The 13,680-nt window shown below is 37.1% G+C and overlaps 1 protein-coding gene across 1 annotated transcript in view; it reads left to right on the top strand.

The window, feature by feature from the left end:
- Window positions 1-12,745, top strand: part of LOC103199617 (zona pellucida binding protein) — a 334,522-nt gene extending 321,777 nt beyond the window's left edge. The window contains exon 8 of the mRNA XM_007943932.2: window positions 12,651-12,745. Within this exon, the coding sequence (XP_007942123.1) occupies window positions 12,651-12,745 (95 nt within the window). The remainder of the gene's footprint in view (window positions 1-12,650) is intronic.
- Window positions 12,746-13,680: the final 935 nt, after the last annotated feature.

The raw sequence follows: 13,680 nt of genomic DNA, 5'->3' as shown, positions 1-13,680 counted from the left end.
AAGGTTGGGCAATCCTACTTCTGTAGTGATACTGCCTCGGAAACCCAAGGAGGGGTCGCTATGAGTCGGGTTTGACTCGACGGCACATAACAGCAACATATATATGTATATGTATATATATATGTGTGTGTGTGTGTGTGTGTGTGTGCATGCATATCTATTCATGTATATAATAAAGCACATAGGGGGCACAGTTATGGATACTTCCTAGACTTAAGCAAACACCTACAGGATTGGTTTACAGTTTGAAGTTTTAAGACCATAATCTAATGGCATAACTCAGTCAGTTGACATATAATTCACAAAATTTATGTTCTACATCATACCTCAGTGAGTTAATGTCTGACATCTTAATAGCTTTTGAGTGGCTGTCTTAAATACAACTATTGGTATTTACTCATTCAGAGTAAAAGGGAAAGAAGGAAACAAAAGATTCAGATAACAAGCTGTTCTATGGGGCTTGTAGTCTACTTGAACCATGACATCATCTACTTTGAGACCAGAAATAAATGGTGTTCACCTACCACTAACTGACCAGTCTGGTCAGGGACACAATAGGTAGATTCTGATAGAATGGGAGACATATGTGGAACAGACCTTAAATTCTTAGAAAAAGTCCAGATTTACTGGACAGATTAAGACTAGATGATTCCCAGAGACTGTCATCCTGAGATACACTTTGACTCTTTACCCAAACTATCCCTTTAGGTCATCTTTTAGCTAAATAACTGACTGGCTCATAAAATAAAGATTATCACCTGTGAGTATTGAGCTCCTTTACAAAATTATCTACATTAGACAAAATGATTAACATTTACTATAATTCAAAAAATGAGAAGACAAGGGACTGGGGAAATAAATTATAGGCAACAAAACATGAAGAATGGAAATAATAAGAATTTTGACAATCTGTGAAAAATGTAACCAATGTCACTGAAAAATTTTTGTAGAAAATTGTTAAACAGGAACCTAACTTGCTGTGTAAGCTTTCACTGAAAAGACAATAAAATATTTAAAAAAAAAATGATTGGTCTCTGAAACATAGCATCATTTTCTTGTACTAACTGTTGTTTCCTGTAAGAATTGAGCTATCATTCATAAACTCCTCCCCTCATGTACATGTGTTCTTTATGTGTATAGTTTTGAAAGCTTGTGTTTCCATCAGGTTTTGGTTACCTAGAGATCTGGTAGTATAGTGGCTAAGACACTTGCCTGCTAACCAGACGGCTGGCGGTTCAAACCCACCAGCCACTCCTCGGAAGGAAGGTTGGGCAATCCTACTTCTGTAGTGATACTGCCTCGGAAACCCAAGGAGGGGTCGCTATGAGTTGGGGCCGACTCGATGGCACATAACAACAACAACAACAGTGCAACTCTGATGGGAATATATCACAAATGGAATGGCTTGAACAGACAGGAGTTTATTCTCTTACAATTCTAGAGGATTTAAGTCTAAGTTCAAAGTGCCAGGCTCTATGGGCTGGGTGCAAGCCCCTCAACCTTGGGGTTCAGCTCTGCCTCCTGCTTCTGGTCCACTGAAGCTGGAGGCTTTTCTTCACTCAGACAGCTGCTGGCTGCTGAGGCCGACAAGCCCAAGGTTGACAAGTGAAAAGGCACAGTCCCAATGTTACCAAACAACATGGCAGGCCACAAATTCAAGTCTAGAGGAAGTCCCAAGATTGGCAGGGCATTGCAAGCTGTTGAACAACAACTTGGCTGTATGCAGGGTTCAAGTATGCCAAAACACTACAGACCATTCCCAAAGCTGTTTCTTATATACAGGAAGCTGACCACATCCCTAAAGCAGCTATTCAGCTGCTCCAATAGATTCTCCTATGGAGTTAAATACCAATCTCACCATGGGGAATAACTACATCCAGCTGCCCAGCCACTCAACCAGGCCCAGCCAAGGTGACATACAAACTTCACTACCACACATCACTTTGAATCCATTGTGCCTAGACATGAAGTTTATTGCATTTTTATGTTTTGTGTTGGCTGAATTTTTTTAGACTAATTAGTTTATACATTTTATTAAAATAAAGGCTTTTTTTGCTACTAGTTTTCATTTGTTGTTTCCTGACCCATTCTCTCCTTCTTCTCTTTTTGTGTTATCAAATATACATATATTATGCCAATCTATACTGGCTCATAGGCTAACATAGAGCTTCACAGTGTAGTTTTATTCATTTTTTATTGATATAAAATTCAAATAACATAAAATTAACTATTTTATGGTGAACAATTCAATGGCATTTATTAAATTCCCAGTGTTGCACAACCATCAACATTAGTTTCAATATATTTCCATACTACTTGCACATTAATCAGGTTCTCTCCATCATCCCCTTCCCCAATCCCCTGACAACTATCAATCTGCTTTTTCTCTCTATCAATTTACCAATTCTAGATATATTCATATAAATGTAATCAAACAATATGTGTTCTTTTGTGTATGCCTTCTTTCACTTAGCACAAAGTATACCAGATTCACCATGTTGTAGTACGTTTCATTACCAGGTCTTAATTATTTTGTTATGGCTGAATAGTTCCCTTGTATACATATCTACAATTTCTTTAGTCACTCATTTGTTGATGGACATTCTAGAGTTTAAATCTTTGGCTATTGCATTTGTTTTGACTTCTTTTGGCTATATATTTATAAATAAGGAAGGTTATGAGGTCCTATTAAAATTATATGTATACCTTTTTGAGGAACTGCCAAGTGTTTTCCACAGGGGCTGAATCATTCCACTAACAATGTATGAGGGCTCCAATTTGTGCATATTCTCATCAACCCTCGTTAGTTTCCACTTTTAAAAGTTCTTATGGCCATGATATTGAGGGATACTTCGTTGTGGTCTAGATATACATTTCCCTAATAACTTATGGTATTGTGTAAGTTTTCATCTTCTCATTCACTGTTTATATATCTTCTTAGTAGAACTATTTATTCAAGGTTTATTTCCCAAAAAATTTTCATTGGACTGTTTGTCTTTTTGTTGTTAAGCTTTTGTATATTGTGACTACTAGACCCATATCAGATAAGTGATTTTAAAATATTTTTCTCTCATTATCATTTTGTTGATAATGTTTTGTTGCACAAGCATTCTTAGTTTTAATGAAATCCAACTATCTATCTTGTTGTTCTTGCTGCTCATGCTTTTGGCATCATATACTAGTATTCATTGCCAAATATGAAATCATGAAGATACTAGAATTTCCTTTAGGAGCTTTTGTTATCTTATTTTAAATTTAAGTCATTGATCCATTTTGAGTTTCTTTACATACTCATACATATACATACACATACATATGATGTAATGTAGGAGTCTAGCTTTATTCTTTCATATGTGGAAGTGAGAGACTCCCCCCTCCCCCATTAAATAGTCTTGGCACCTTTGTGAAAAGACAGCTATGGATGTATAAGTATATTTCTGGACTCTCAATTCTGTCTCATTGGTCTATATGGAGCCACTCCCCAGGTTGCAGACCACAGCAAGCCAGCCCCAGGACCAGCAAAGGGCTGGTGTTTTTGTGGTGCATGGAGCCACCTCCCAGGCCACAGTAAGCCACCCCTGGGACCAGCAGAGGGTGGGTGTTTGTTCCTAGGGCAAGCTGGGTAAGTGAGTGGGGGGGGGCAGGAAATGAGCAGAGCAGTGTAGAACAGCTAGAGAAGACAAACTTGTCTGTCAGTTTGTCCTATTGTGATGGCTTGAGTGTTACTGTGAGGCTGGAGGCTATGCCACTGGTGTTTCAAATCCCATCAGGGTTACTCATGGTGGACAGGTTTTAGGAGAGTCTCTAGACTAAAACTGACTCAGAAGAAGGGGGAAGCCATCCACTTCTCAAAGAATTGGCCAGTGAAAACCATACAAATAACAGTGAAACATTGTGTGATATAGTGCTGGAAGGTGAGCCCCTCAGGTCTGCAGGCACTCAAAATATTACTGGAGAAGAGCTGCCTCCTCAGAGTAGAGTTGAACGTAATGATGTGCATAGAGAGGAAAGCTTTCAGGACCCCCATTTGCTGATGTGGCACATCTCAAGATGAGAAGGAACACCTGCAAACATTCATTAATAATTGGAACATGGAATGTATGAAGTATGAATCTGAGAAAAGTGGAAGTTGTCAAAAATGAAATGGAATGCATAAAGATTGATATCCTAGGCATTAGTGAGCTGAAATGGACTGATTTTGGCCATTTTACATCAGAAAAACATAGGATCTACTATGCTGAGAATAGCAAATTGAAGAGGAATGCATGGCATTTGTAGTCACAAAGACTATTTCAAGATCTGTCCTGAACTGCGATGCTGTCAGTGATAGGAAAATATCCATATGCCTACAAGGATTACCAGCTAATACTACTGTTATTCAAATTTACACACCAACCACCAAAGCCAAAGATGAAGAAATTGAAGATTTTTACCAACTTCGGCATTCTGAAATTGATTGAACATACAATCAAGATGTGTTACTTATGGAATGCATAAGTTGGAAAATATGGCGTTGGTGTTAGAAATGTTGCTCAAGATTGCATGATAGAATTTTGCAAGACCAATGACTTATTCATTACAACACCTTTCTACAACAACACAAATGGCAGTTATACACATTGACTTCACCAGATGGACTACACAGGAATCAGAGCTACATCTGTAGCAAGAGGAGATGGAAAAGCTCAATATCTTCAGCCAAAACAAGTCCAGGAGATGATTGTGGAACAAACCATCAACTGCTCATATGCAAGTTAAACTTGAAGTTGAAGACAATTAAAACAAGTCCACAAGAGCCAAAATATGACCTTGATTATATCTCACCTGAAATTAGAGCCCATCTAAAGAATAGATTTGAATCATCGAACACCAATGACTGAAAACCAGAAGAATTGTGGGATGACATCAGGAACATTATCCAAGAAGAAAGCAAGAGGTCATTAAAAAGATGAGAAAGGAAGGAAAGACCAAAATGGATGTCAGCAGAGGCTCTGAAACTTGCCCTTGTGAGGAGCGTGGCTAAAGCAGATGGAAGAAAGGACAAGATAAAAGAGCTGAACAGAAGATTGCAAAGAGCAGCTTGAGCAGGCAAAGCCAATTACTATAATGAAATGTGCAAAGACCTGAAGTTAGAAAGCTAAAAGGGAAGAACACGCTCAGCATTTCTCAAGCTGACAGAATCGAGGAAAAAATTTAAGCTTCACATTACAATATTGAAAGATGCTATGGGAAAAATATTGAATGATGAAGGAAACAGCAAAAGAAGATGGAAGGACTACACAGAGTCATTGTACCAAAAAGAACTGGTCCATTTTCATCCATTTCAGGAGGTGGCATATGATCAAGAACCAATGGTACTGAAGGAAGAAGTCAAAGCAGCACTGAAGGAATTGGTAAAGAACAGTGCTCCAGAAATTGACAGAACATCCATCAAGATGTTTCAATAAATGGATGCCACGCTGGAGGCACTCGCTCAGCTATGCCAAGAGATTTGGGAGACAGCTACCTAGTCAACTGACTGGAAGAAATCTGTATTTGTACACATTCCAAAGAAAGATGATCCCACAGAATGTGAAAATTATTGAATAATATCAATGGTATCACACACAAGTAAAATCTTACTGAAGATAATTCAAAAACAGTTGCAGCAGTATATTGACAAAGAACTTCCAGAAATGCAAGCTGGATTCAGAAGAAGATGTGGAATGAGAGATGTCATTGTTGATGTCAGATGGATCTTGGCTGAAAGCAAAGAATACCAGAAATGTGTTTACTTGTGTTTCATTGACTATGCAAGGCATTTAATTGTGTAGATCATAACAAATTATTGGTAACATAGAGAAGAATGAGAATACAACTTTTATTTGTACTCATGAGGAACCTGTACACCAAGGAGGAAGCTGTTGTTCAAACAGAACAAGGGACCACTGGGTGGTTTAAAATCAAGAAGGAAGTATGTCAGAGTTGTATTCTTTCACCATACTTATTCAATCTGTATACTGAGCAAATAATTCGAGAAGCTGGACTATAAGAAGAAGAACATGACATCAGGATTAAAAGAAGAATCATTAACAACCTGTGATACACTGATGACATGGCTTTGCTTGCTGAAAGTGAGGATGACTTGAAGCACTTATTGATACAAATTGAAGACTACAGTCTGTAGCATGTATTACACCTCAATATAAAAAGAACAAAAATCCTCACAACTGGATCTATAAGCAACATCATGATAAGTGGAGAAAAGATTGAAGTTATCAAAGACCTCATATTACTTGGTTCTATAGTCAACACCAATAGAAGCAGCAGTCAGGACATCAGAGGACAAATCAGCTGCAAAAGACCTCTGTCAAGCGCTGAAGAGCAAAGATGTCTCCTTGAGGACTAAGGTGCGCCTAACAAAAGCCATGGTATTTTCAATTGCTTCATGTGCATGTGAGAGCTGGCAAAGAATAAGGAAGACCAAAGAAGAGTCTATGCTTTTGAGTTGTGGTGCTGGCAAAGAGTGCTGAAAGTACCATGGATTGCTAAAACAACTAACATCTGTCCTGGAAGAAGTGCAGCCAAAATGCTCCTTGGAAGGGAAAATGGCCAGACCTTGTCTTACCTAGTTTGGTCGTGTTTTAAGAAGGAACCATTCCCTAGAGAAAGATATCATGCTTTGTAAAGCAGAGAGTAAATAAAAGAGGGGAAGGCCCTCAACAAGATGGGTTGACACAGGGGCTGCCACTATAGGCTCAACTATAACAAGGATCGTGGAGCTGGCACAGGACCAGGCAGTGTTTCATTCTGCTGTGCATAGGGTCACTGTGAATCGGAGATGACTCGATGGCACCTAACAACAACAACAACCACACACACACATATACACAGCACATTTTTCAGTTTGTCATGCTTTGGTGGCTTGGGTGTTGCTTTAAGGGTGGAGGCTAGCCACCAGTATTTCAAATGCCAGCAGGCTTACCCATGCTGAACAGGCTTCAGTGGAGCTTACAGACTAAGTAAGACAGACAGAGAAGGAGGATGGGGCCGGGCCATCCACTTCTGAGAAAATTATCCACTGAACACCTTATGAATAGTTGTGAAACACTGTCTGATATATTACTAGAAAACTTTATGAATATCCCTGAAACCTTGTCTGATACAGTGCTGGAAGTTGAGCCCTTCAAGTTGGAAGGCACTCAAAATATGACTGCAGGAGAGCTGACTCCTCAAAGTAGAGGTGACCTTAATGATATGGATGTTGTAAAGTTTTCAGGATCTTCATTTGTTAATGGGGCATGACTCAAAATAGGAAGAAACAGCTACAAATATTAATAATCAGAATGTCCAATGTCCAAAGTATGAATCTAGGAAAATTGGAAGTTATCTAAAATGAAATAGATTACATAAAGAACAATATTCTAGGCATTAGTGAGCTGAAATGGACTGGTGTCAGCCAATTTTAATCAGACAGTCATGTGGATTACTATGCTGGGAATGACAAATTCAAGAGGAATGGTGTCACATTCATTGTCAAAAAGAATATTTCAAGATCTATCCTGAAGTACAATGCTGTTAGTTATAGTATAACATTCATATGTCTACATGGAAGACCAGTTAATATGACTGTTATTCAAATTTATGCACCAATCATTAAAGCCAATGATAAGGAAATTGAAGACTTTTACCAACTTCTGCAGTCTGAAATTGACCAAACCTGCATGCAAGATGTATAGATAATTACTGGTGATTGGAATGCAAAAGTTGGAAACAAAGAATCATCAGTAGTTGGAAAATATGGTCTTGGTGATAGAAATGACACTAGAGATCACATAAATAGAATTTTGCAGTACCAATGACTTCATTGCAAATACCATTTTCAACAACATAAATGGTGACTACACATGTGGACCTCACTAGATAGGATACCCAGAAGTCACACTGCTTACATTTGTGGAAAAAAGCAAAGGAGAAGCTCAATATCAGTCAAAGCAAGGCCAGGAGCTGACTGTAAAACAGACCATCAATTACTCACATGCATGTTCAATTTGAAGCTGACAAAAAAATAAAACAAGTCCACAGGAGCTAAAATATGACCTTAAATATAGAGAACATCTGAAGAATAGATTTGACACATTGAACACCAATGAGTGAAGACCAGACAAGTTGTAGGATGACATCAAGAGCATCACACATGAAGAAAGCAAAAGGTCATTAAAAAGACAAGAAAGAAGGAAAAGACCAAAATGGATGTCAGAAGAGACTCTGAAGCTTGTTCTTAAATGACAGTAGATAAGCAAAAGGAAGAAATGAGGAAATCAAAGAGATGAACAGAATATTTTGAAAGATGGCTCAAGAAGACAAAGTAAAGTATTATAATGAAATGTGCAAATACCTGGAATTAGAAAACCAAAAAGAAAAACACACTCAGCCTTTTTCAAGCTCAAAGAACTGAAGAAAAAATTCAGACTTTAAGTTTCAATATTGAAAGATTCAATGAGCAAAATACTGAACAATGCAAGAAGCATAAAAAGAAGATGGAATGAATACACTGAGTCACTGTATCAAAAGGAATTGGTCAGTGTTCCACTATTTCAGGAGGTAGCATATAATCAAGAACCAGTGGTGTTGAAGGAAGAAGTCCAACCTGCACTGAATGAAGTGGCCAAAAACAAATTACAGGAATTGATGGGATACTCATTGAGATGTTTTAATAAACGGTGCAGCGCTGGAGGTGCTTAACTTGTTTATGCTAAGATATTTGGAAGACCTGGCCAACTGACTGACAGAGATCACTATTTGTGACCATTTCAAAGAAAGGTGATCCAACAGAATGTGGAATCATGGAACAATATCATTAATATAAAAACAAACAAACAACAACAACAACAAAAAAAAAAACCTCACTGCCGTTGAGTTGGATCTGACTCATAGCAACTCCTCCTTGGGTTTCTGAGGCAATATCACTACAGAAATAGATTGCCCAATCTTCCTTCCAAGGAGTGGCTGGTGGGTTTGAATTGTCTGCCTTCTGCTTAGCAGTCAAATGCCTTAGGCATTACACCACCAGAGAGCCTATCATTAATATAGAACTCAAGTAAAATTTTGCTGAAGTTAATTAAAAAATAGTTGTAGCAGTATATTGACAGGTAACTTCCAGAAATGCAAGCTGGATTCAGAAGAGGATGTGGAACAAGGGGTATCATTGCTGATGTCAGAAGGATCTTAGCTGAAAGCAAAGAATACAGGAAAGATGATTACCTGTGTTTTATTGACTTTGCAAAGGCATTCAACTGTGTGGATTATAACAAATTTTGGATAACATTGGAAAGAATAGCAATTTCGGAACACTTAATTGTGCTCCTGAGGAACCTGTACCCGGCCAAGAGGCAGTCATTCAAACAGAACAAGGGAATACTGCATGATTTAAAGTCAGGAAGACTGTGTGTCAGGGTTGTATCTTTTCATATTTTTTCAATCTGTTTGCTGAGGAAATGATCCAAGAAGTTGAATTGTATGGAGAAGAATGCAGCATCAGAATTGGAGGAAAATTCATTAACAATCTGTGATATGCAGATGACACAAAGTCGCTTGCTGAAAGTGAAGATGGCTTAAAGCACTTACTAATGAAAATCAAAGAAGCTCTGGTAGCATAGTGCCTAAGGCACTTGACTGCTAACCAGAAGGCTGGCGGTTCAAACCCACCAACCACTCCTTGGAAGGAAGATGGGGCAATCTACTTTCGTAGTGATACTACTTTTGTAGTGATACTGCCTCGGAGGAAACCCAAGGAGGGGTCACTATGAGTCGGGTCCATTTCGACGGCACATAACAACAACAATGAAAATCAAAGACTGCAGTCTTCCATATGAATTACACCTCAACTTAGAACAAAATTGCTCACAACTGGGCCAATAAGCAACATCATGATAAATAAAGAAAAGACTGAATCTGTCAGGGATTCCATTTTACTTGGATCCACAATCAACAGCCATGGAAGCAGCAGCAAAGGAATCAGACATTGTATTTCACTGAGCAAATCTGGTACAAAAGAACTCTTTCAAGTGTTGAAGGGCAAAGATGTCACTTTGAACACTAAGGTGCAACTAACCCAAGCTATTGTATTTTCAATCCCTTTATGAGGCATGTGAAAGCTGGACAATGAATAAGTAAGATTGAAGAAGAGTTGATGCCTTTGAATTGTGGTGTCAGGTGAAGAATACTGAAATACCATGGACTGCCCAAAGCATGAACATACCTATCCTGGAAGAAGTGCCACCAAAATGATTCTCAGAAGTGAGAATGGCTGGACTTCATCTCACCTGTTTTGTCATGGTGTCAGAAGGGACCAGTCCCTGGAGAAGGATATCATGCTTGGTAAAGTGGAGGCTCACAGAAAAAAGGAAAAACCCTCAATTAGAAAGACTGAAACACTGGCTGCAACAAGGAGCTAAAGCATTGCAAGTATTGTGAAGCTGATGCAGTACCTGACAGTGTTTCATTCTATTGTATGCACGGTCACTATGACTCAGAATTGATTCAACAGCACCTAACAGCAACAACCACATTGTGTTTATCCACTTATCTATTGATGGGAATTTTTTTTTCCACCTTTGGGCTACTATGAATAAATTCTGCAATGAATATTAGTATACATGTTTCTGTTTACAAGGGTGCTTTCAAGGTTCTTATGTATATATCTAGGAATGGGTCATTGGATAATTCTATATTTTACTTTCTGAGGAACCACCACCTTTTTTTTAGTAGCTGTACCATTTGCATTCCCTCCAGCAATGAATAAGGTTTACAATTACAATCTGTCCACATCCCTACCAACATTGTTGTTTTCTTTTCTTTTTTTTTTTTTTGTTGGTTTACTCTTAGCAATCCTTGGTGGCGATGAAATGGTATCTCATTGTGCTTTTTGATTTTCCTTGTCCAGTGGCTAATGATGTTGAACATCTTATCATGTGCTTATTGGCCATTTGTCTATCTTCTTTGGTAAAATATTTATTCAAATTCTTTGACCATTTGCTGTTGCTTCCATGGTTGTTGATTGTGGATCCAAGTAAAATGAAATCCCTGACAGATTCACAATCTGGATTCTCTATATATTCTGGATAATAAGCCCTTATCTGATATATGTTTCTCAAAAATATTCTCCCAGTCTATAGGTAGTCTCTTCACTTTGTTATTTGTTATAACAAATAACATTTTTTTTTTGTCATTTACTTTTGTTGTTGTTGTGTAGCAACACAACTGATTTTTATGAATTGTCCTGTATCTTGTAACTTCATTGAATTTCTTTATAAGATCTAGTGGTATGTGTGTGTTCTTTGGGATTTTTTGTGTATAGGAAAATACTAATCATCTGCTGGTAGAGAGGGTTTTACTTCTTCCTTTCCAATTTGGTTCTATTTATTTATTTATTTATTACTCAATGGCAGTGAGGTTTTTTTTTTGGGGGGGGTGTAAACACTTTAAATGACTTTTCAACTTTTTTCATTAATTTCACTTGAGAGGAGGAGAAAAATATTTTGATATGTATACCAAAAAAATAAAAGCAAAAATAACTCAGTGCCTTCGAGTTGGATCTGACCCACAGCGACCCCTCCTTGGGTTTCTGAGGTGATCTCACTACAGAAGTAGATTGCCCAACCTTCCTTCTAAGGAGTGGCTGGTGAATTAGCAGTCAAATGCCTTAGGCACTATGCCACCAGAACTCCTAATGTGTATGTGTATATATATATATATATATATATATATATACACACACACACACACATATATATGTGTGTATGTGTGTATAAATTTATACATATATATAACACTCCATATATATGTGTGTGTGTTAGAAAGGTTTGTTAATTCTAAGAACACTTATTTGAATATAATTCTTATTTAAATATGGCTTTAGATGATTTTATGGCAGTATCAGTTCCACTTGTGTAATATATAGTGTGTGTGTAAAGACTATACAAAGATTTTTCTTCTACAAGTATAATGTTTGTTAGCATTTTCAGTAACTTGCTCAGTGTTTCCAAAATTGCTCCAAGCAGTATTAATGGGTCGTTTTTAGGGAAATCATGTTATGGTCGCACAGCTTTCAGAAACATAACTCAAGGCCATGGAGTCAATTCCGACTCATAGCATTCTCCTTTGGGGTTCCGAGCCAGTAAATCTTTACAGAAGTAGCTTTCTGCATCTTCCTTCCATGGAGTGACTGTGGGTTTGAACCACTAACCTTCTGGTTAGCAGCCTTAGGCACTATATACAGATGGAATTTTACAATGAACATTATCATTTTAAACTCTCTTGCTATAATTGTAGTAAATGAATCTATTTAACTTTGTTTATTTTTTCTTTAGTCTGAAAAAATATTTCCCAGATAAAATGTTTATTGAATCTTGAAGAACTCCGTGTCATCTAGTGTGGAAAATACTTCTGATTAAAAGTTAAAATATTTCTTAATTTGGAAAAACATACATTTTAAAAGTATATGAAATTAAATAATATGATGTGAACAAATGCAAACATTAACATGCATTATTGAATCTTGGTATAAGAAAAAGCATCTTTGAAAATTTATCCTCCATGTAAAGTTAACTTTTAAGAAAGTTACATGGCATTTTAAGAAGTTTACTTACTAGCTTATTCTTTATTCACAGTTATCTGCAGCCCTGGATCTTATAACCCCCGTGATGGAATTCACTGCCTTCAATGTAATAACAGCCTGGTGTATGGAGCAAAAGCATGCTTATAGACCATTATTTTGAATTCTTTGGTAACTTATTAACACAAATATTTTTGAAATATATGTAATAAGTCAGTATTATGCCAAAATTAAATATATTAGATTTTACAAAATATGGTGTCATCATTTTCATCAAACACAGTGTGTTCAAATACTTTATGAAGGTGAATATCTGTATTCCTTATTTATTTATGCCAGACCTACATATGATCCAAAATATCTTTCATATAAATGCTTTTTAAAATTAGATTCAAATATACTATATTGGTTTACTTCCAATAGTTTTCCAGATTTATTCTACATGTAGGTTGGATTCGGGTCACCATATCCTTCCACAGTCCATTTCACTTCATCTTCTTCATTCATTTGATTTAATTTTATGGGGTTTAATTCCTTCTGTAGAATTTGACCTTTCACAGTTCAAAGTCATTTTAAAATCTTAGGTATCTTATTACTTCAATTTTTAGCCTCTTTGATGTAAGGCCTACTCCAATAGTTCAATGAGGCAATCTTAGGAATTTGTAGTTTAAAGTCATTTAAATTACTTTTTGACATTTTAGAATGTCAAAATGGGTTTTGCATTAGCCAAGATTAATGTTTGAGCTTTCTCAATGTAGAGTTGTTGTTGTTATGTGCCGTCAAGTCGGCCCCGACTCATAGCGACCCTTCCTTGGGTTTCCAAGGCGGTATCACTATGGAAGTAGATTGCCCAATCTTCCTTCCAAGGAGTGGCTGGTGGGTTTGAACCGCCAGCTTTCTGGTTAGCACTCAAGTGCCTTAGGCACTATGCTACCAGAGCTCCTCAATGTAAAGAGAGAGAGAATAATTAAGAATCAAACAATTATTACAATCTGTTTTGTTGTTTTTATTATTAAAATAAGTATTGTATGATAGCTATTACTATCATTTCAACTACTACAGACCTTCTCTCACATTAGGGTGTT

This window comes from Orycteropus afer, unplaced genomic scaffold, assembly GCF_000298275.1.
Source record: "Orycteropus afer afer isolate SDZICR_OR568_19922 unplaced genomic scaffold, OryAfe1.0 scaffold00115, whole genome shotgun sequence".
Lineage (NCBI taxonomy): Eukaryota > Metazoa > Chordata > Mammalia > Tubulidentata > Orycteropodidae > Orycteropus > Orycteropus afer.
This window is presented reverse-complemented; position numbering and strand designations above follow the sequence as displayed.